We start from the raw sequence: 21,641 nt of genomic DNA, 5'->3' as shown, positions 1-21,641 counted from the left end.
TTCCTGCATTGTAAGTGATATGGTAAAGGGGCATAGTTTAGTTTAAAGCTTAAAGTTTACTTCATTTACTTTTCTTGCCTTGATCTTTTTCATCTTGATCTTCTCTCATAAATGTATACTTATAGATATATATTACAGTGATTTATTTAGGATACACAAAGAAATAAAATCTCTGTATTATATGGCTTTTACCATGAAGTCATCTTCAGTTTTGAGCATATATCAAAGTTCTTGACTGCCTAGTTTTCAGTCTACCATGTGATTTGTAGAGCCAGATCTCTTGGTATAATGCAACTGAATTTAAATTTTATGTGTGTGTGTGTGTGTGTGTGTCAGTCTCGCCCGTTGCCTGGGCGACCGTGTGATGGCACAGTCTTGGTTCACTGCAATCTCCACCTCCCAGGTTCAAGTGATCCTCCTGCCTCAGCCTCCTGAGTAGCTGGAACTACAGACATACGTCACTGTATCCAGCTAATTTTTGTATTTTTGTAGAGACAGAGTTTCACCATGTTGGCCCGGCTGGTCTCGAATTCCTGACCTCAAGCGATCCACCCTCAGGGGTGCTGGGATTTTTTTTAATCTTCTTGATTTGTAGTTCTTATATTTCTGATATTTTCTTCATAAAAAATAAGAAGTAAGCTTAAACATTAATGCCTTTATGCCATGAAATTTAGCATTTACTTAAATTTAACACTTTTAAGGCATGAGCCACTGCACCCAGCCTAAATTTAAATTTGACATTTTAAAATTTTCATTTACTGATTAAATTAGAAGTATTTCCCAGTTGTTTTTAACAAAGTGAAAGATTTAACACTGGGCTAGAAATCTTAGTTTTGTGTTTCAAACTGTAAGTTTTTTATTACAGAAGACATTTTGGTGCCATGTGTTTGTGGTATTGAGTGAATAGAATACAAAGATAACCAGTGTTAACCCAGGGCTCACTTGTTCACACTTTAAATTTCCGGTTTCTTAAATAGATTCATTTTTGGCTCTAGATCCTATCCTAGCTGTTTGATTGCTTGATACATAGTTAAAACCAAACATGTCTAAAGCCGCACTCAATCCTCCTGAAACAATATTCTTACCTCCTTTTTTGTGTTAATTTTAGTATTCTTCTTCCAGTCACTCAAACTTGAAAATGCTGTCATCTTTGACTTTTTCCTCTCTGTTTGCCACAGCCATCCTATAAGGCCTCTGTAATATCCTCAACTTCCACCACCCTTTCAGATCTTGTTGCTTTGAGTCAAGTTTGAACTGTGCCTCTCACATGGTAGAGTTTTCTGACTGGTTTCCTTACGAGGTATCTTCCCTCGCAAATCCATTTTTCACCATTGCCAAATTAATCTTGAGGTATATTTCTAAACCCTCACCTCAAAAACCTCAACCTCACCCAAATAAAGGACATACTTACCTCTTCTTAATTCAGTAGGAGTTTCATTCCAGACGCTCTGTTGCTGGATTTTAAAATGAATTCAAGTCAAGGTCTATGCCATTAGTTTATTCATTTTTTTAAATTTAAATTCAAAAATGATTTAAATACCATGTTCTGTACAGGTTATTAGGAATATAGTGGTCCCTGTCCTGATTGATTTTTGTGGTCTATTTCCTCATCTTTGCATTTTGTTCTGCTTACAGAACAAAAGATTTGTTGCATTTATAGAAATACAGTATATTTTTTACATTTATAATGTTTGCTTTTTATGAGAATGGAGAAGCAGTACAGAATATCTGGTGTTATTTCTAGAATTAAAATCAAGTTTAGTAAAAGTAGATCTCAAATCATTTAGGGTAAATAATTAACTGAAATTTTCCACCATCATACATTTTTAAGTGTTAGGGAATTTACATGCTGGCAGAATTATATTAATATTCAAATATTTTAAATCAAATTCTGATAGACCTAATTTGACAAAGTTTAAAAAGTATCCCAGAATTATTAAACTTTGGAGGGCTCTTCAAAATCATGCAATGCAACTTACTCTTTTTATAACTGAGGAAAAACAGAGAGGTGAGAGCTGCTGGGTTAGTATGGTAAAATTCTTGATGTTTTTTAATGCAGTGTATATCGCACACTTAAAACTTTAGAAATAGATTTATTAAAATTGATGAGCCATAAATACTGTTACCTAAAAAACTCTATGTGAAGAGAGATTGATGTAATGATGATTAGTAATATAAACTAGCTACCAAATAGCCATGATTTAAATTGAGTAAAGACATAGCTTTAAAAGCCACGCTGTTAAAGTTAGCTCACCTTCAGTCTATCTTAATGACATTTCAGTGTTTCTATTGTAATACTGAATAGTGTCATCTTTTAAATTCACAGACTAAGATTTGAGCAGTTTTGAAACAAATTGCACATGGGTCCTTTAATTACATTTTGAAAAATGTATTCATAATTGATACATATTGTCTATTTTAAATAATACTTGAGCTTTTGTATCTCAAGTTTAACCTGAAATAAAGCAAGGTTATAAAATCAGAGGTACAGAATATAATTTTGTAATTAGTTTGAAGAAAGTGTGTCCACTTGAAAAGACATCTGCTGTTTAGCCATTGGATTTCAAGTGATAGAATTTTATGCCTTAAGAATGAATAGAAAAAAGAAATTCTTAGAATAACATTGTGATTTTTCTCCTAAGTTGAAAAAATACTGTATGATTTTGCCAGCCAGGCACCGTGGCTCAGGCCTGTAATCTTAGGACTTTGGTGGGCTGTGGTGGGTGGATCACTTGAGCTCAGAAATTCAAGACTAGCCTGGGCAACATGGCAAAACCCTGGCTCTACAAAAATTCACCAGGTGTGGTGGCGGGTGCCTGTAGTCCTAGTTACCTGGGAGCTGAGATGGAAGGATCACCTGAGCTCAGGAGGTTGTGGATGCAGTGAGCTGAGATCGAGCCACTGCACTCTAGCTTGTGTGACACAGTGATACCCTGTCTCAAAAAAAAAAAAAAAAAGATTTTATCACCAAGGTAAATGTGTCTGTAATATTAAAATTAGATTCTTAATTTATTTTATAATTTTAAAAATAGACAGTATAAGTATCTACTTTTATTATTGCTCTTACAATTGTTGGATTTTATTATTGCTCTTATAATTGTTGAATAATTTATGTATTCATTAGAGAAATATTTATTGAGCACTTACTGTCTCCTAAGTACTATTCTAAGTGCTGGGATTACAGTCATAACCAAAACAAAGCTCCACTTGAGCTTACTTTGTAGTGAGGATAAAGACAATAAGCAAATAAACATCTAATATGCCAGGTGGTGGTAAGCGCTATGAAAAAAATTAGGAGGGTCAGCGGGCTTGTGAATGATGAAGGGTCTAGTTTACAGAGAGTAGTCAGTGAAGACCATTTTGATAATTTAACAATGTAATGGTTTTTAATACATATTGATCTTTTATAAATAATTTTCCTGGGAAATACTTGTCATCAGAGCTGGATAAATTTTGGGGCAAAATAATTTTATATTGGTGAAAGTTGTTGGAACAGAAGAAAAGGTGTTTTTTAAGTAAATGCTGAATTTCATTCCATAAAGGCATTAATGTTTAAGTTTACTTCATATTTTTTATAAAGAAATATCAGAAATATAAGAACTACAAATCAAGAAGATAAAGATTGATAACTTAATAGAAAAAAAAAATAGAGGCCTAAATAGCCACTTCATGGGGGATATCCAAATGACCAATAAACATGAAGAGTTACTCAGCCACATTAATAATGAAGAAAATGTTAAGGAAAACCAAATGGGATACCATTACACACCTGTCAGAATGACTAAAATTAAAAAGACAATATGGCCAGGCACGGTGGTTCACGCCTATAATCCCAGCATTTTGGGAGGCCGAGGCGGGTGGATCAGTTGAGGTCAGGAGTTTAAGACTAGCCTGGCCAATATGGTAAAACCCCATTTCTACTGAAAAAATACAAAACTTAGCCAGGCATGGTGGCACACGCATGTAATCCCAGCTACTCAGGAGGCTCAGGCAGGAGAATTGCTTGAACCCGGGAGACGGAGGTTGCAGTGAACTGAGATCACGCCACTGCACTCCAGAAACCCCATGTCTAGTAAAAACATAAAAAATTAGCTGGACATGGTGGTGCGTGCCTGTAGTCCCGGCTACTCAGGAGGCTGAGGCATAAGAATTGCGTGAACCCGGAAGATGGAGCCTATAGTGAGCCAAGATTGTACCACTGTACTCCTGCCTGGGTGACAGAATTAGATTGTCTTAAAATAAAATAAAATAAAATAAAATAAAATACACATACCTTCAACCCAGCAAGTCCACTCCTGGGAATAAATTCTGTAGATATAAAAGCCTCACAAGGATGTTTCTTTCAACATTATTTTAATGGCAAAAAACCCCAAAACCTGAAATCAACCTAAATGCCCATTAGCAAGGAGATAGTTTAATAAATTGTTTTTTTACAGCAGTGAAATATCATGTAACTCTTAAAAAGATTATTAATATTTCCATGTATATATAAAATTAGATGAGAAGAGCAAAATGCTAAAAGATGAATACAATATGATCTGTCTTATAGCAATAGCAAAAACTCCTATATATGTGTATATAAGTTTGTCCATGATTTTTAAACATGGAGAGAGGTGTGAAAGGCTGTATGTACCAAGCTTGGCGTCAACAATGATTACCATGGGAATGAGTGGAGGAGGATTGACAAAATAAAGGTATCTTTCATTGCCAGATGTTTGCTGTCTCTGGCCCCTGCCCACTCAATGCCTATAGCACTCTCTGGTCATTCCAACAACTAAAAATCTACCACCACCACTACCCATTTTCCAGAAGCCTTTAGGAGCAGGTTGGTGCTTCCCTTGTTGAGAAACACCTACTTAGAGTAACTGAAGTGTTTACAAAGATGGTAGTGCCTGAGCTAAACCTTGAAGGATGAAGTGTGTTTTTTAAACCAGAGTTTCTCTGGAAGGCAAACAGTGTTATAAACGAGGGAACACCATAATGTAGACTGCCTTGACCGATGAAGTGGTGTGTCTATGTTGGAAAATAGTTAGAAATAAAGTTGGATAGGTAGAGTGAAGTTAGAAAGGTGTTGATCAGAAGGAGTCTGACAAAGGTGAGAGGAGAGGGAAAAGTGTCATTTCACAGTCTAATGCGTCCTGCACAGTACCGCCAAGTTAATTTTCTAAAACATTGTCCTGTTCAACAGTCCATTCAATAATGCCTTTGCTGCATGCTCAAGGCATTTTATTTCATTGTATTCATCTAACTTCATCTGTTACTACACCTTAAAATTAATTAGGTATGGCTGGCTGATCAAACTGATTATTTCCCACTTCTTCCTTGTAGATATGCCCACCTCATGCTTTTATTAGAATCTTTTTCTATAGAAATCTGTCATTCTACCTAAACAACATTTTACTATTCTTAGCAGCCTTCTCCCTAATGAAACTGGCCCATACCATCCATTGCCATCCTGATATCTCCTTTCTTTCATACAGTTTTTATGTTTCCCCATATTATTTAGCATGAAATTGTACTTGGCTTTTTATGCTTCTCATTCTTGTTTCTCTGAATAATTTGTATTCTCCTAAAGAGTTGTGTGAGGTTAAGATATATGCCTCACAATATTTTTGTAAACCTCCAAAGTAGTTTTTGTTTTTTGGTCAGCTTACATAGGCATCGCCTTTTGTATAGAATTAATTGATAAAGGAGTAAATTCGGAGCACCCTGAAAACTCAAATTCTGCATTGATAGATCACACTTTAATATTGCAGCATTTTAATGTTTCTTATTTTACCTTATCAAATATTTTGTATTTGGTTCAATAGCTAGATTTAATTATTTTGGGGGTTAGGAACCAAGATGTATATATCTCTGTGTCCCTGACAATGCCTAGTACCTTGCATTGTTCACAATAACTACTCAGTAGTTTTTAGTTTGATTTATTTTTATTTGCTTTATTAATTTGCCTTAACTGTAACCATGTTCAAACCATTGTTTGTTTTGCTAACAACAGAGGGCACCATTAGGGCACTTGTACACCCAATAGTCCCATCCCAGTCCCTGGTAGCTTTTTTGAGCTGCACTTTCCTTTTCCTAAGTAATGTCATAGACATTTGGATATTATACTAACTGGCAGTGGCCCATTTCTACTTATAGAGAATTCCTGGCCTCAGTTTATTTGAAAAATAGTATTTGTTACTTTTTGATCCTTTGTAGTTTTCAGACTTATTATTCTTTATCCAAGTGAAATCTTACCCAGGATCTTACTATATTAATTAGATCCATTTGTTTTATGAAGGGAGAAGATAGAGGTGAAGGCAACAATCTGGAGCCCCACCTTTGTACTCCCCTTTCCTCCTCATTCCCCACCCAAAGAGCACAGCTTGAAAAATCACCATAACTCATCTAATTTTACAAATGCTTTTTAAAAAACTTGTTTTGTGGTATTTCACTTAGGGACTTGGTTTAGAAATAGAAACATTTTAGTTTTAAAGTGATTATTTTTAAGTACAAAGGGAAATGCTATAGAGTTTCAGCAATAAAAGAGTTAATATAGTAAGCAGCGGAGACTGAGATACTGCAACGGGGATAGTGTTTTCTGTCTCTGTCATTTGCGGTTTAAGAAAAAGGGGGTGGTGTTCTGCATTTGAAAGGACTTTAATGAATGCTGTCAGTGTTTGTGAGACCTAATGGTCAGTATGGGAAAGGAGAGCCAGGAAAGTGGTCTAGCTGCTTCAGGATAGGTGGATGAGAGTTTGCTCTGATTGAACGGAATGTTCCACCGTGTTTCATCTTTATTCATTATCCTTTGTTCTTTAAAATCTGATATATTGGCATAAAAGTAATTGTAGATATATATAAAAATGTGATTTATTTTCCTTTACATCTTTTTGTTGTATACAGCAGGGCATATACTTCTCTTGTCTTGGTTGGATGCACAAATCTGTGTGCAGTGCTTTTTGCCCGTTGCCTAGACGATCACTTGGTTTCTCTGAGGATGTCTGGTTCTCGTAAAGAGTTTGATGTGAAACAGATTTTGAAAATCAGATGGAGGTGGTTTGGCCATCAAGCATCATCTCCTAATTCTACAGTTGACAGCCAGCAGGGAGAATTTTGGAACCGAGGACAGACTGGCGCAAACGGTGGGAGAAAGTTTTTAGATCCATGTAGCCTACAATTGCCTTTGGCTTCAATTGGTTACCGAAGGTCCAGCCAACTGGATTTTCAGAATTCACCTTCTTGGCCAATGGCATCCACCTCTGAAGTCCCTGCATTTGAGTTTACAGCAGAAGATTGTGGCGGTGCACATTGGCTGGATAGACCAGAAGTGGATGATGGCACTAGTGAAGAAGAAAATGAATCTGATTCCAGTTCATGCAGGTTGATTATTTTCTTACTGTTAGAATAAGGGGTGTGGGGGTATAGCTCTATAATGTTTTTAAATAATTTAATATTTGTTATTTAAAATCTGATTGTATATGTACATCTGCATACACATATATCTTGGTATGAACATGTGATACTTCTAGGATTTTTTTAATGTTCTAATATTCTGTAAAATTACAAAGACAACAAATAGCATTCATTTTGAAATATCTTGTGTTCTATATATAGATCTGGCTCAGCTTTGAAAATAATATACAGTAGCAATTTCCTGTATCATTGCCTGTGGTTTGCTTCATTCATTAACCTTCTATATTCATATCAAAACTACAGAAAACATTTCTATAGTATGAAATTTTATGTGACATTTTAGTTTATAACAGATTATAGAGTCATTTTTTAATTTAATGAAAAGGAAAGGTTCTACAAAGAGATGCACATTGTAGTTACCAATTTTTTGACACAATCGTAGTTGTCAATAATATTTTTCTTATGGTTATTTCTCTTTGTCCTGTCTGTGTTACAGCTCTCCAGACTAATATAGAGAATACTGAGTAACATGTCTCTAAGATGACAGCTACTAATTCCTGTTACCTTCACTTTCACTGAAATGTGTGCTATTTAAGGAAATGAAGGACATTCCTTCAGGAGAGTTTAAGGAAATGTAGAGGGGCTAGATGTGATTATCTGGTGAAAAGGGGACAGGAAGAAGGGGAAATCAGTTAGAAGAAAAAATAAAGGAAAAAATTGGTAATTTCATAGTGACTTTATCTACCTTTTTCTTGGAATCTGGCTTTATCTTTGAAATGGATTTTCTTATTGATCAGTTTAAACTACAATAAGATTATGTAACAAGTTAGAACATGAAAGTCATCTTTCTCATCCATCTTCATTCAAAAATATTTCTAAATATTTAAAGGCACAAATAACATCATTTGTCTAATTTGATTATTATATTTTTCTTTTAAAATTTCTGTGCAGCTTTTGATAACACTTGTAATTTGTAAGTTGGTTATTAATGATGTAGGCATCATATGGATTGAGACAAAATGAATTTATATATTTAAGTATAGCTTACTTGAGGATATTTACCACCTTTTCCTCTTCTAACCTTAAGAATGTGGAATTGGAAGGATAAAAAATGTATACTCTAGTCATCTGTCATCATTTGTGTAATGGAGAGGGGAATATCTGTATGTAGGTAAATAGTGTATTTAATTTAAATTTTTTTGAATTAGTTCATGACTTGGCATTATCTTAAGGGAATAGAAGCCACTAATAATTTAATTTAGAAATCATTTGAGCTAATGTGGTTTCATTGTTTGTATTTTCTTTGGAGACTTGTTGCCATAAAGAGAACAATTTATATAGTAAAAGATTCATTATTTTTGTGGAGAACCAAACAGTAAATGTTTCATTTGAAAATCAAAATATCAAGAATATTTTAACAAAATTAAAAAAATAAAACATTTATTTACCAACATAAGTAAAATCACATAAGAAACTCTTAACATAAGAAACTCTACTGGAGAAATTATAATGTGAATATAAAATTTTTAGACATGTGTAATCTTGGAAAAATTTTACACACATTGGTTGCTATAATTCCTTACAACAAAGGTAGTTTGCATGGCTAATGATTACTGAAATAAAATTAAGCTATTCTTTAGTATGCATACAGAAATATCTTGGTGGGCTATTCATTATGAAATAAAAAGATTATCCTTTTTTGACGGAGAGATTGCTATGTGCATTCTTCAATAATTTTAAATTGACATTTTTAATTTATAGGAGATATAAAAATAAAATCACATTTTAAAAAATCTAAAATAAATGAAGTTGTTTAAAAAATGCTACTCAAGAAGACTCATCAAAGTAAAACGGGTGTAGACAGTTTACATCTTCAGTGACCAAACTATTCCAAAAATAAAATTTCAAAAATAAAATGTACTGTGACAAAATGTTTTTAATTTTTAGATATGAGGGGAAATATTTCAAAGCAATTTAATATTTTGGATGGTTTGAAATTTCAATCTTCTTATTGCAAATAAGGAAAAAAACAAACTTTGAAGATTTTAGAAAAGTCCTTTGTGTGTACATTCTTTTTCTCTATTTTTTTTCTAGATTAAATAGATCTGATTTTTATATTTTCCTTCAACGCACTGGCTGAGTCTTTGACCTTGTCATAAAGATACATTTATTTGCACTCAGCTTTTTGATTAAGTGAGCAGTCAGACTTCTCTAAGTAGTTGTTCATCTACTGTAAACAAATCAAAGCCTGTCACTGTTAATGTCACACTGACATTCATCAATTTTTTTTCTTTTTTGAGACGGATTCTTGCTCTGTCACCCAGACTGGAGTACGATGGCGCGATCTCTTCTCACTGCAACCTCTGCCTCCCGGGTTCAAGCCATTCGCCTGCCTCAGCCTCCCAAGTAGCTGGGACTACAGACATGTTCCCGGCTAAATTTTGTATTTTTAGTAGAGACACTGTTTCACCATGTTGGCCAGGCTGGTCTTGAACTCCTGACCTCAAGTGATCCGCCCACCTCAGCCTCCCAAAGTGCTGGGATTACAGGTGTGAGTCACCACATCTGGCCTCATCAATTTTTTTTTTTGTATAACTTTGGAACAATTCTTTTTCTTATATAATATTTTGCAAATAATATATAGTAAATATGTAGTAAACATTCTGAGCATACTACAGATTGATATCTTAAAATGTTAAAGACATAATGAAGAAATACATATGATATACTAATTACTTGTTTTAACCGTCATAATATTTACATGAATTTCAGAACTTAAACTGAAATTTTGAGTTATTAGAAAAAGGGGAAGACAGCTAAGTGGTTTTACATACTCAGAATCTCATTAACCACGGTGGATCTGGACAGTTTAAAGCAGGAATTAAGAGGCAGCATATATTGGTCATGTTTTATCAGTTGTATTCTAACAAGGAAAGATGTCTGTCTGAGTCTTAGAGTTCTGGTAATTTCTACTACCATCCACCTAAGTGATTTAAAAGTTTCTTGCCTTTTAACTTTGACCTTGCCTCTGTAGCCTAGCTACCTTTTCTCCATGAGAGTCATCTAAGTCATTACTTTGGTATTAAAATACAGACTTAGTCTTCTTATAACATGAGGAATTTTAGACCTTCAGTAACAGAGCTGTCACCTTTTATGTGAGCAATAGGATCCTAGATCCTTAATTGAGGATGAATTCATACCAGGGCTAGCAAAATCTATATGGTGGCCCAACATGTAACCATAGTATAAACGTGGTTTATACTTCCCTTGATTTACTGACCTTGAAATTATGTAATTTTTGACATATTTTCAATTGGAGGAATTTTATTTCAATTTCATTTATAAAGTTAGAGTTTAATATCATCAGGCTATTTTTACTCCTTTTGCATACAATTTTACTGCACTTTACAAGTACAGATGCTTCCTGACATAAAATTTTTCAACTTTACAATGATGGAAAAGCCTCATGCATTCAGTACATTCTGCGACCTAATAACGCACAATATGTTGAAAAAATATCCTAAATTGAAAGTGCATTTTCGATTTTTGTTGGGTTTATCCAGACATAACCCCATCATAAGTTAAGGAGCGTCTGTGTTAACAAATAATCATTGCTGATACTAAACAGGTGCTTCCTAACTGTGAGGCACTATTCTAAGCACTTTACTATGTTAACTCATTTAGTCTTCACAGCACATTCTTGAGTTAGGTTGCTGCTGTTACCAACCTAATTTTAATTTTATAGATGAGTCAAGTGAGGCACAGAAAGGCTAAGTAACTTGCTCAAGGTTAGTAAGTGAAATGACTGCATTTTTTAAAAAGAAACTTTATTTTTTTAGGACCATTTTACATTTACAGGAAAATTACAAATATGTTACAGTAAGTTCCTATCTACCCCATATCCAGGTTCCCCTGTTATTTATATCTTACGTTAATATGGTGCATGGGTTACTAGTAATGAACCAGTGTTGATACATTATTGTTAACTAAAGTCCATACTATATTCACATTTCTTTAGTTTCTTACCTAATGCTCTTTTGAGTTCCAGGATCCTATCCAAGATATCACATTACATTAAATCATTATGTCTCCTTAGCCTCCTTTTGGCTATGACAGTTTCTTAGATTTTACTTGCTTTTGATGGCCTTGGCAGTTTTGGGAGTACTAATCATACTAATCAGATGTTTTGTAGAATGTCTTACTCAATTGAGGTTTGTTTTCCCATAATTAGACTGAGGTTATGGGCTTTGGGGAGGAATACCACAGAGATAAAATGCCATTTTTATCACATCATATCAAAGATGCACACCGTTAATCTGACTTACCACTGTTGGTATTGACCTTGATCACTTGGAAATAGTTGCATTTTTGAACTCAAACAATTAAGTTGTAGATGTCATGCTCTTAACAAACACTGTACTATTAATATATTGCCTACATACCTGTGACTATTCATTTAATCACAGAGTTTAGCTATAGCGTGTAGCTAATTATTCATTCTAACCAGTTTCACCTTTCTTCAGTTAATTCTCTTTTAGTTCTTGAGAATGGCAAGCTTGGCTAGGTTACAGGTATAATCTCTTGACTCACCCATATGACTCACCCATAAGTCTTTTTTTTTTTTTTTTCTTTTTTGGTGAGACAGAGTCTTGCTCTGTCACCCAGGCTAGACTGGAATGCAGTGGTGGGATCTTGGCTCACTACAATCTCTGCCTCCTGGGTTCAAACAATTCTCCTGCCTTAGCCTCCAGAGTAGCTGGGATTACAGGCGTGTACCACCGTGTCCAGCTAATTTTTTTATATTTTTAGTAGAGATGGAGTTTTACTGCATTGGCCAGGCTGGTCTTGAACTCTTGAGCTCAAGTGGTCTGTCCACCTTGGCCTCCCAAAGTGCTAGGATTACAAGCGTGAGCCACCACACCTTGCCCCATAACTCTTTATCCACGGTCTTCTAACCCATCTTACTGATTGCTTGCCTCTCTCTCTTTCCACTGCAGATATCTCAAACTCTTTATTTTTTGGTCAATTGATTTGCTACTCCTCAACTCATCCTGAAGGCATAGGTCCTCCTCCCCTCCCAGCAAGAGGTTATCTGCATAATATCACCACTCCTTATGGGCATTCTCCTTTTTCTGGACCCTCTTTATGTTGTCTCTGCATCTTATTGTTTGATCCGGTCTATTAATTCTGGTTCAATTTTAAGTTAAAATCCTATAATGGAAAAAAAATGTGTTTCCAGCGGTAGCAGAGAAGTTTATAATGAACTTGTATCTGGAAAGGACAATATTGCATTGTCTCCCCTCTCACATATATGCCCACATCTTATCATGGACTCCTTTGAGAATGTGACTTAAGCTATGTAACCTCTCCCCAGAAAACACTATGTGTGTGTGTGTGTGTGTGTGTGTGTGTGTGAAATATTTCATATAGGGTTCAAGGAGTTCATGAACCCTCAGAAGGCTATCTGTATGCTGTATCCATCAGAGTTCTTAGTTTTAAGCAACTGAAGTTGACCGGATGATTTAACCAGAAATAGGAATTTATTGAATCATAATAGTTCCCAGAACTCCTGGGAAAGCTGAAGAATCGGCATATGAAAAGGATAGGTCCTACAGTTACACAATTGACCTTTTAAACTCCAAATTGTTTAAGCAGAAAATCTGTCTTTAATGCCATTTATCACTCACATTTTATTTTACCTGTGTTTCACTTGGAACTAGAGAGTGAGGGTTTAAGTGTTTAGAATCAGATATATTGGGCATGAAAATGATGGTGTGTAGACACACACACCTCGTAGATAGCTACATAACTACATAATTTGCTCATTTAACTTTAGGAAGTATATTAGTAAGGCATAGGCTAAAATGGTATAACAAAGACATTCATAAACACAGTGGCTGAAATTAGATTGAAGTTTATTTCTCACCTCACAGGTGGGCAAGTCGCCCAGGGCGGGTAGGTAGCTCTGCTTCATGAGTTCATTCAGAGACCCAGGTTCCTGTTATATTGTTTCTCCTTACTGTATGATGTTGTCTTTTCTGCATGATTGAAGCTTACTCAGCTGTCCCTCAGCATGCCAACCTGTAGGAAGGACCAAAGAGAGGAAAGGGAAGACATTAAGCAAGCGACACAGGTTGCACATATCAGTTCTGCATATATTCATTGGTCACATGGCCACAACTAGTTACAAAGAAGGCTCAGAAATACAGTCTCACCCTGGGTAGCCATGTCTCCAGCTAAAAGTCATTTACTGTGGTAGATATAAAGAATGGATCTGGGATTATAATCAACAGAGTGCAGGAAGTGAAGATGGCTGAATAGAATGCTTCAGAGTTCTTTAGATCTAATTTTTAAGTGAATTTTTCCCTATTACCTTATGTATATATTTTACCATATTTATATTATTTTTATATTTTTTATCTCATATATATATATATTTTACCATAGAGCCATTAGAAAAGACAGATAAGTAAAAATGGAAAAAGTAAAAATCATCAACTACCCAGCCACCTCAAAATGCCAACTGTTAATTTGAGGAAGTGTCCTGTTATATTTTCTATACATGTATAGTATGTGTTTTTAAAATAAAAATCTCAATCTTATTGTACCTTTTGTTTTGTAGCCTGCTTTTTTTGCCCTAATGTAAGTTTGTAAATTAGAACTCATGGTTGAAAATGACAGAAGCCCAAATCAAACTGACTTAAACAAAAACTAGAAATTTTTGGTTCACATAAATAAAAAGTCCAAGGATAGAGTCTAGCTTTAGACATGGCTGGATCCAAATGATCAAATAACACCAATAATCTATTTTTCTCTATTTCTAAATTCTGTTTTCCTTTGTGATGCCATCATCTCAGGTAGTCTCTCAGTGTGGTAGCAGAAAGGCCATTAACAGCTCCAAGTTTACTTTTTGTCAGCTTAGCAAGCTCAATGGCTCAATGGAAAGAAAGTGACACTTTTCCAAGAGGGTGATCAAACATCATGAAGTTGACTCTGATTGGTCTTGTTTGGGTCCTGTGCCCACCTGAACCAATTGTTATTGCCAGGAGATACAATACTCTTATTGGCCAGGCCTCATTGGCTTCTACACCTCTGACCATTCCCTGTAGACTGAGGCAGGGAATGTGTGGTTTCTGAAAAAGTAAAGATGGGTTTTATTACCGTAAGAAGGAATGCTGGATAGGCAAAAACAATGTCCACTAAATAGCTCTCTAGGCCATTAAATATTCTGTATCTTTTCAAATGGCTCCATCATTCTTCCGTGTTTGGATTGTCCTTTTGTTTATTTAACCAGTATTCTATTTTTTTTGAATGTAGATTGTTTCTAGTATTTCTCTATTAGAAACAACCTGTGAGAAACCCTCCCTGTAGCTAGATCTCTGTACATATTGATGATTCTTTCTTTTGGACAAAATCCTAAGGATGTTCACATTTGAGGGGTTTTGATTTGTATTTTCAAAGTCATTTCAGGAACATTTCTATTTTAATTCTCATCAGCATTGTATAAAAATGTCCATTTCCCTTCCCCTTCATACTGGTTATTATTTAAGAAAATTGGATTCTTATAAACAGCATTTAACTCTCTTCACCACAGATATTCTGGCACTATCCCAGGGGAAGAATGCCCTATAAATTTCCAAATCAAAATATATTTCTCTTGAGGAGGGAAAGGGTGAAGACGTCCATTTTCCTTAGCTCTTACTATTTCTCTTTACACAACTGCCTTGTCTCCTCTTCTTCCTCACCCATCTAAATGTCAAGACATATTTCAATTCGCACCTACTACTTGTTGACTTTCTAAACACTAGCCCATACTGATCTTCGCCTTTTCTGTATTCTAATAGCAATTATACTCCAATTAAAGATGCACAAGATGATCAATTGGAGTAATGGTTAAAAATATATATAAAAGCTTCTGTTTACATTTTGTCTTTTAAATTTCTATTTTTGTCTGTATATTATATAAAAATTGTACAATGGCATCTATATCTTTTATAAATTAGTAAATATATATTTGGGCACATGCTTAAAAGTATACTGAAAAGGATATGTATCAAATGTAGAGACTGCTAGCCTATACCTTGCACCTTGTAGTTTTCAATATTTGTAAAAGATGACAAAAGATTCGTAATATAGTAAGCACACTTCTGCAAAAACATGAGTTCCGAATGCCACAAACTAGGAGTAAATCACTTCCCTAGAGAGTGAGCCAAACAGACTCTTTACAGTTTCAAAAGAGCTTTTTTTCCTACTCATAATCATAGACAGTATAACTTTTATAAATTAATTTGTAAAACTTCTTTTGAAAAATTACTCCGTTAAGAAATTCTAGTGTAAATTCTGGCGATAAAAGTAAAAGGATCTAAATAGTTTATAATAAAAAGGTGTATTGGTCATGGTGAATATTGTGTGAGCACATGTACATGTAAGCACATGTAAAATCTGGGGAATTACAAGGGTTAGAGTTGCTAATTCACTTTTTCCAGATATGGAGCTTGACTCTTCAAATTCCAAGTCCCTTCACTAGGGAATAATATCTTTCTTAGCATTCCCCCAGTTTCTAACTGGTGCAATGCAGAGTAGTTGCTCTGTGAATAGTTAGTGACTTGTTTCTATTTGATACTTGCCTCTTTTCTATGTTTAGGCATTTTTCTGACTTTAAAATTCATTGCCTACTGCAGAGAAAGACATAAGCTGCAAATTAAATGTTTCCCTGTAGACTAGAAATATTCAGCAATGTATTCATTACAGTGAAAGTCTAATATAAAAGATTTGAATGATCTTATGTAATTTTTTGAAATGTGATTTACTATCTTAGTGGTATCATATAAGTAAAACTAAGCAGAGATGTTAGATGTATTTCCTCTGTTGTTATGTAAAAGATCAAGTAGAAATCAGAGAGAAATATATTTTAAATGCTTCAGGAATGGCCTATTCCTGGATATTTGTGTTGTGGGTTAGGATGTTTACTAAAAGCCATTTTAAATAAGAAGTATGAAATTTAGTTATAAAAAATGATAATACCAGGGATCATTTTTTTAAAAAAGACAACCATCCAAACAACATTATATAAAGACAAAAGACTATAATTACAGGCCTTCCCATTGGCCACTGAAAAGTAGGGTTCTACTAACAGTAGCTTTCCTCGATTGTGTACTAATCTGCCCTAGGGCTGTGCATGCATTACATCATTTAATAATCCTCTCTTGAGGGATCCCCTAAAAGACAGCACTATGTATTATTTCTGTTGTGCTGTTAAAGAAAGTAAGCCTTAGAGAAGTTAAATAACTTGTCCAGAATTATACCTAGTGAGTGACAGAGTGAGAGTTGAACCCAGGTCTATAGGACTCTAGACCAGCACTGCACAATGGAACTTTCAGCATTGATGGAAATGTTCCATATCTGTACCATCCTATTTGGTAGCCACCAGCCCCGAGAGACTGTTGAACACTTGAAATACGACTAGTCCAACTAAAGAACTGAATTAAAAATTTTTATTTAAATTAAAAGAGCCTCATGGGGCTAGTGGCTACTGTATTGGACAGCACAGCTCTAGAACTTCCTAAAATGGGCTTAATCGCTCACCAATACCTCCTTAATTCTCTTTTCCTATTACATGCTAAACAAAAGATGTAATAGGAGAAAAAAGAGTAAGGAAGTCTTACCAGAGGTGCTTACCAGAGGCTGAGGGTGGGGAGTGCCAAAGAGAGACTTGGGTCAGTGTGCACAAAGTTACAATTAGGAGGAACAAGTTCTCATGTGCTAGAACACAGGAAGGTGACTATGGTTAATAGCTAAAAGAGAGGGCTTTAAATAGCTAAAAGAGAGGGCTCTACATGTTTTTCACCATAAAGAATGGATAAATATTAAAGGTAATGAATTTGTTAATTACCCTGATTTTAGCAGTTCACCACATATACACATATCAAAACTTCACATTATACCCTATAAATATATACAATTGTTATTTGTCAATAATATTGAAAATAAAATTATTTTTAAAATATGATGTTCAAATCTCACCTCAGACCTATTGAATCAGTCTCAGGGTATGAGGCCTTGAACACTGAGACTGAAATGCTCCCCGGTTATCCTGACTTGTTTCAGCATCTGAACCAAAATACTCTGAAAGTTCTTGACGAGAAAATTATTAACTGGGCATATGCCAACATCAGAAGTAGCCTATAATAACAATGATGATAGTATTACAAAGTTCCATTGTTCTTTCAGAACTTTAACATTGATTAGCATCTGTGTTAGTTGATGGCAGTTCATCACTCAAGAAACATTCAACTAATTTATTTGTTTAATCATTACTTATAATTTGACATGAAGTACAAGAAATGTGATACAAACTATAGGAGCCTTAAGAAAGAAGTACTTGATTTATTTACTTGTTCTTGAATTTATGGCTTATAAAAATTAGATACTATAATTTTTTCCCCTCCTCAGGTCACTAATGCTCTTATAATCATTTGTCAGTATTTTAACAGTATAAAACTTTATCAAAAAATATTTTAAATATTCTTTTTTTTTTTTTTTTTTTTTTTTTTTGAGATGGAGTCTCGCTCTGTCGCCGAGGCTGGAGTACAGTGGCGTGATCTCAGTTCACTGTAACCTCCACCTCCTGGGTTCAAACGATTCTCCTGCCTCAGTCCCCCAAGTAGCGGGACTACAGGCGTGTACCACCATGCCCAGCTAAATTTTTTTTTTTTTTTGTATTTTTAGTAGAGACAGGATTTCACCATATTAGCCAGGATGGCCTCAATCTCCTGACCTTGTGATCCACCCGCCTCAGCCTCCCAGAGTGCTGGGATTACAGGCGTGAGCCACTGCAAAATCTTCAAATTATTATTCATCAAAACCACTATTATTTTTTTGCTTATGTTATGCTGTCTCCTAAATTTTAAAATAGTTTCTAATTCTCATTTATTTGTATAAACAATATGTAATTACATACTATTCAACCCATTTTTATAATAACGATCTTAAATGTGAAGTCGAGTATTACTTGACTTGAATTTTCCAAGTCATTACACCAGTAATATTCATAGTGTACAACACATCCTTTCTAGACAATATACGTTTGACTTCTGTTGTCATTACTGACAATTATCTTCCAAGGGCATTTATCTGATGCCCATGTTTGTATGGTACTGAAAATACATCAGACTAGGAGGATTTAGGAAAGAATATTTATCAGTTAAGGCATTGTTAACTTCTAAAACAGATAAATCTTAGTTCAATGTGAATGTTCTTGCTTTAGTGATCTTTTGTGTATTTTACTTCTTCCTTTTTCTAAGTCTTCAGTCCTCTCCCTTCAACCTATGGATAGAGAAAGAAAATACGGAAAAGCCATACCTGTTCTTAGCCACTTTAAGGTGAACTGTGTGATGTAATAGTTCATTTCCATAAGAACACACCTATTTGCAAGAGGGGCTGGGAAATGTAGTTTAGCTATATTCTCAGGGGGAAAAAGGGATGTTTTGGTGAACACATAGCAGTTTCTGTGATAGCCCTATCTCTGCCATGAATGAACTCTGACTCTTGGCAAGGCACTTAATCTCCTTGGCTTCAGTTCCCTTTACTTTAAAAGTAAGAAATATGATGACTTTTTCTTTTTTGATAAGGTTATTAGTTATATTAACAAGATTATCTTAAGATATAGTGGGACTTGATTCAACAAAGCATATATCACAACCATAATATCCTTAAAAGAAGATCTGATGAGAAATGAGAACTAAGTTATGGCACAGTCAGTGGTTTTACAGTTAATTGCATAACCAACCGACTTTAATTACTTGATTTAAGTGATCCTGGAGAGGAGAACTGGGGGTAAGAGTGAGGAGGAATGTGTGCTCAGGACTTCATTCTTAGTCCTAACCTTTTCGCTTTTTCACAGTTTTTATCAGTAAATCATATGAAAATGGAACATAAGGCCGGGTGCAGTGGCTCATGCCTGTAATCCCAGCACTTTGGGAGGCTGAGGCAGGCAGATCTCCTGAGGTCAGGAGTTCAAGACCAGCCTGACCAACATGGAGAAACCCCATCTCTACTAAAAATACAAAAGTAGCCGGGCATGGTGGTGCATGCTTGTAATCTCAGCTACTTAGGAGGCTGAGGCAGGAGAATTGCTTGAACCCAGGAAGTGGAGGTTGCGGTGAGCCGAGATCACACCATTGCACTCCATTCTGGGCAACAAGAGTGAAATTCCATTAAAAAAAAAAAAAGAAAGAAAGAAAGAAAGAAAACAGAACATAGAACTCAGAACTCATACTCTTCAAATTATAATTTAGAAATTTCAAATGATTTTTTAGACAGCTGTATTAGGCTATCAAATTCTTTCAACCTGTAATATAAGTTATAGATTACCTGGGCTTTTGAGGACTGGACAGAGAACCAAAAGAATTATTTATAACACTGTTTTTATGACAATATATTTTTTAATGAACTTGACTTGAATTTGTATCTCCAAAATAATTTAATTGCCTTTCTGCCTTCAAAGATGAGTTATCTCTTATATCCTTAAATACAAGGTTAGGAGATACGGTTATCAATATGAATATAGCTCGCTCTTTTTCAGCAGAGACATTGGCTTTAACAGACAAAAGACCTTACAAAAAGATACTACAAAGAATACGTGTAGCAATTAATAGTTTAAATTCACTTACAGTGTTTACAGGAATCATAACTTAAGGCATCATTGATTTTTAAGAGACTAAAATGAATGATTATACATTAATATTGATAGGTAGCATGATTTCTTCTATTACATTTGAAGGCTTTCAAAGGACTTAATAGCAAAGATCTTTTTAATGTGACAGTGATATTTCAAAATGTGTATTTTTTTTCTTTTCAGGACTTCCAATAGTAGTCAGACATTATCATCCTGTCATACTATGGAGCCATGTTCATCGGATGAATTTTTCCAAGCCCTTAATCATGCTGAACAAACATTTAAAAAAATGGAAAACTATTTGAGACATAAACAGTTGTGCGATGTAATTTTGGTCGCTGGTGATCGCAGAATTCCAGCTCACAGGTAGTTGTTTTCTATATTTCTGTATGTGTTAAGTATTTCCTCGGTAATTTAGATATGTGTATTGTGGTAACCTACTTCAATTGACTATTATGTTTTGGCGAAGGGGAATTTCCATCTTCATGGAATTTCCATCAAGAAAACAGTGCATATGAAATTATTACATGTTTGGTGATCCTAAAAGGGTCATTGTCCTGCCGCAGAAGCACAATAACAAAACATACTAGTTTCAGATAAGTTGGTACTGTTTGGTATAGACTTCAGCTACTATAAGAAGCTTTTGTGTGATATTCTACCTATTAAATACTTTAAGTAAACTCAATGGCAGTTAAAGCTTGTGGATTTAGAAGAAAAGCTGGTGAAGTGGAGTAGCACAAAGTCTTAAGAGTTTTTAAAATAGACATATCTATCCCAATTTCTGTTTGCTGATTTCCAAGAAGTATGAAAAGCAGTGCTAGGGAAAAAAAGCCTTTACTACAAATTACATATTATTTCTTGAAGTAAGAAAAGGAAAAGAACTGTTTAATAAAAAATAATTCATTTTCTTATAATTCTGTATTCAGTTGTTCATTGTTAATCACCACTATGATTCTCAAAGTGAGATAACATTGGGAAAAGCCTTCTAGACATTGGCTTAGGCAAAGACTTCATGACCAAGAACCCAAAAGCAAATGCAACAAAAACAAAGATAAATAGATGGGACTTAATTAAACTAAAAAACTTCTGCACAGCAAAAGAAAGTCTGTGAGTTAACAGACAACCCACAGAGAGTGAGAAAATCTTCACAATCTATACATCCAACAAAGGACTAATATCCAGAATCTACCAAAAAGCTCAAATCAGAAAAGAAACAAAAACAAAAACAGTCCCATCAAAAAGTGGGCTAAGGACATGAATAGATAGTTCTCAAAAGAAGATACACAAATGGCCAACAAACATATGAAAACGTGGTTAACGTCACTAATGATCGGGGAGTGCAAATCAGAACCACAATGCAATACCACCTTACTCTTGCAAGAATGGCCACGGTCATAAAATCAAAAAATAATCAATGTGGCATAGATATTACTGAAAAGGGAACACTTTTACACTGTTGGCAGGAATGCACACTAGTACAAACACTACAGAAAACAGTGGAGATTCCTTAAAGAACTAAAAGTAAAAAAAAAAAAAAAAAAAAAAAAAAAAAAAAACCTAAAAGTAG

General features: G+C 34.7%; 1 protein-coding gene across 6 annotated transcripts in view; it reads left to right on the top strand.

Moving 5' to 3' along the window:
* The window catches only part of LOC105487734 (kelch like family member 5), an 81,324-nt gene that overhangs the window by 10,965 nt on the left and 48,718 nt on the right, over positions 1 to 21,641 (top strand). For 4 of the 6 annotated variants that reach the window (XR_011621352.1, XM_071093727.1, XM_011751359.2 and 1 more), the window contains exons 2-3: positions 6,889 to 7,365; positions 20,258 to 20,440. Coding sequence is in view for 5 of the 6 variants with exons in the window: in XM_071093727.1 (XP_070949828.1) it covers positions 6,983 to 7,365; positions 20,258 to 20,440 (566 nt within the window). In the remaining variant the exon portion in view is untranslated. The remainder of the gene's footprint in view (positions 1 to 6,888; positions 7,366 to 20,257; positions 20,441 to 21,641) is intronic. The other 2 variants (XM_071093728.1, XM_011751363.2) reach the window with 1 other exon arrangement.

The sequence above is a fragment of the Macaca nemestrina genome, chromosome 3 (assembly GCF_043159975.1).
Source record: "Macaca nemestrina isolate mMacNem1 chromosome 3, mMacNem.hap1, whole genome shotgun sequence".
Taxonomy (NCBI): Eukaryota; Metazoa; Chordata; class Mammalia; order Primates; family Cercopithecidae; genus Macaca; species Macaca nemestrina.
Note: the sequence above shows the minus strand (reverse complement) of the source record. Positions and strands in the feature narration are given on the sequence as shown.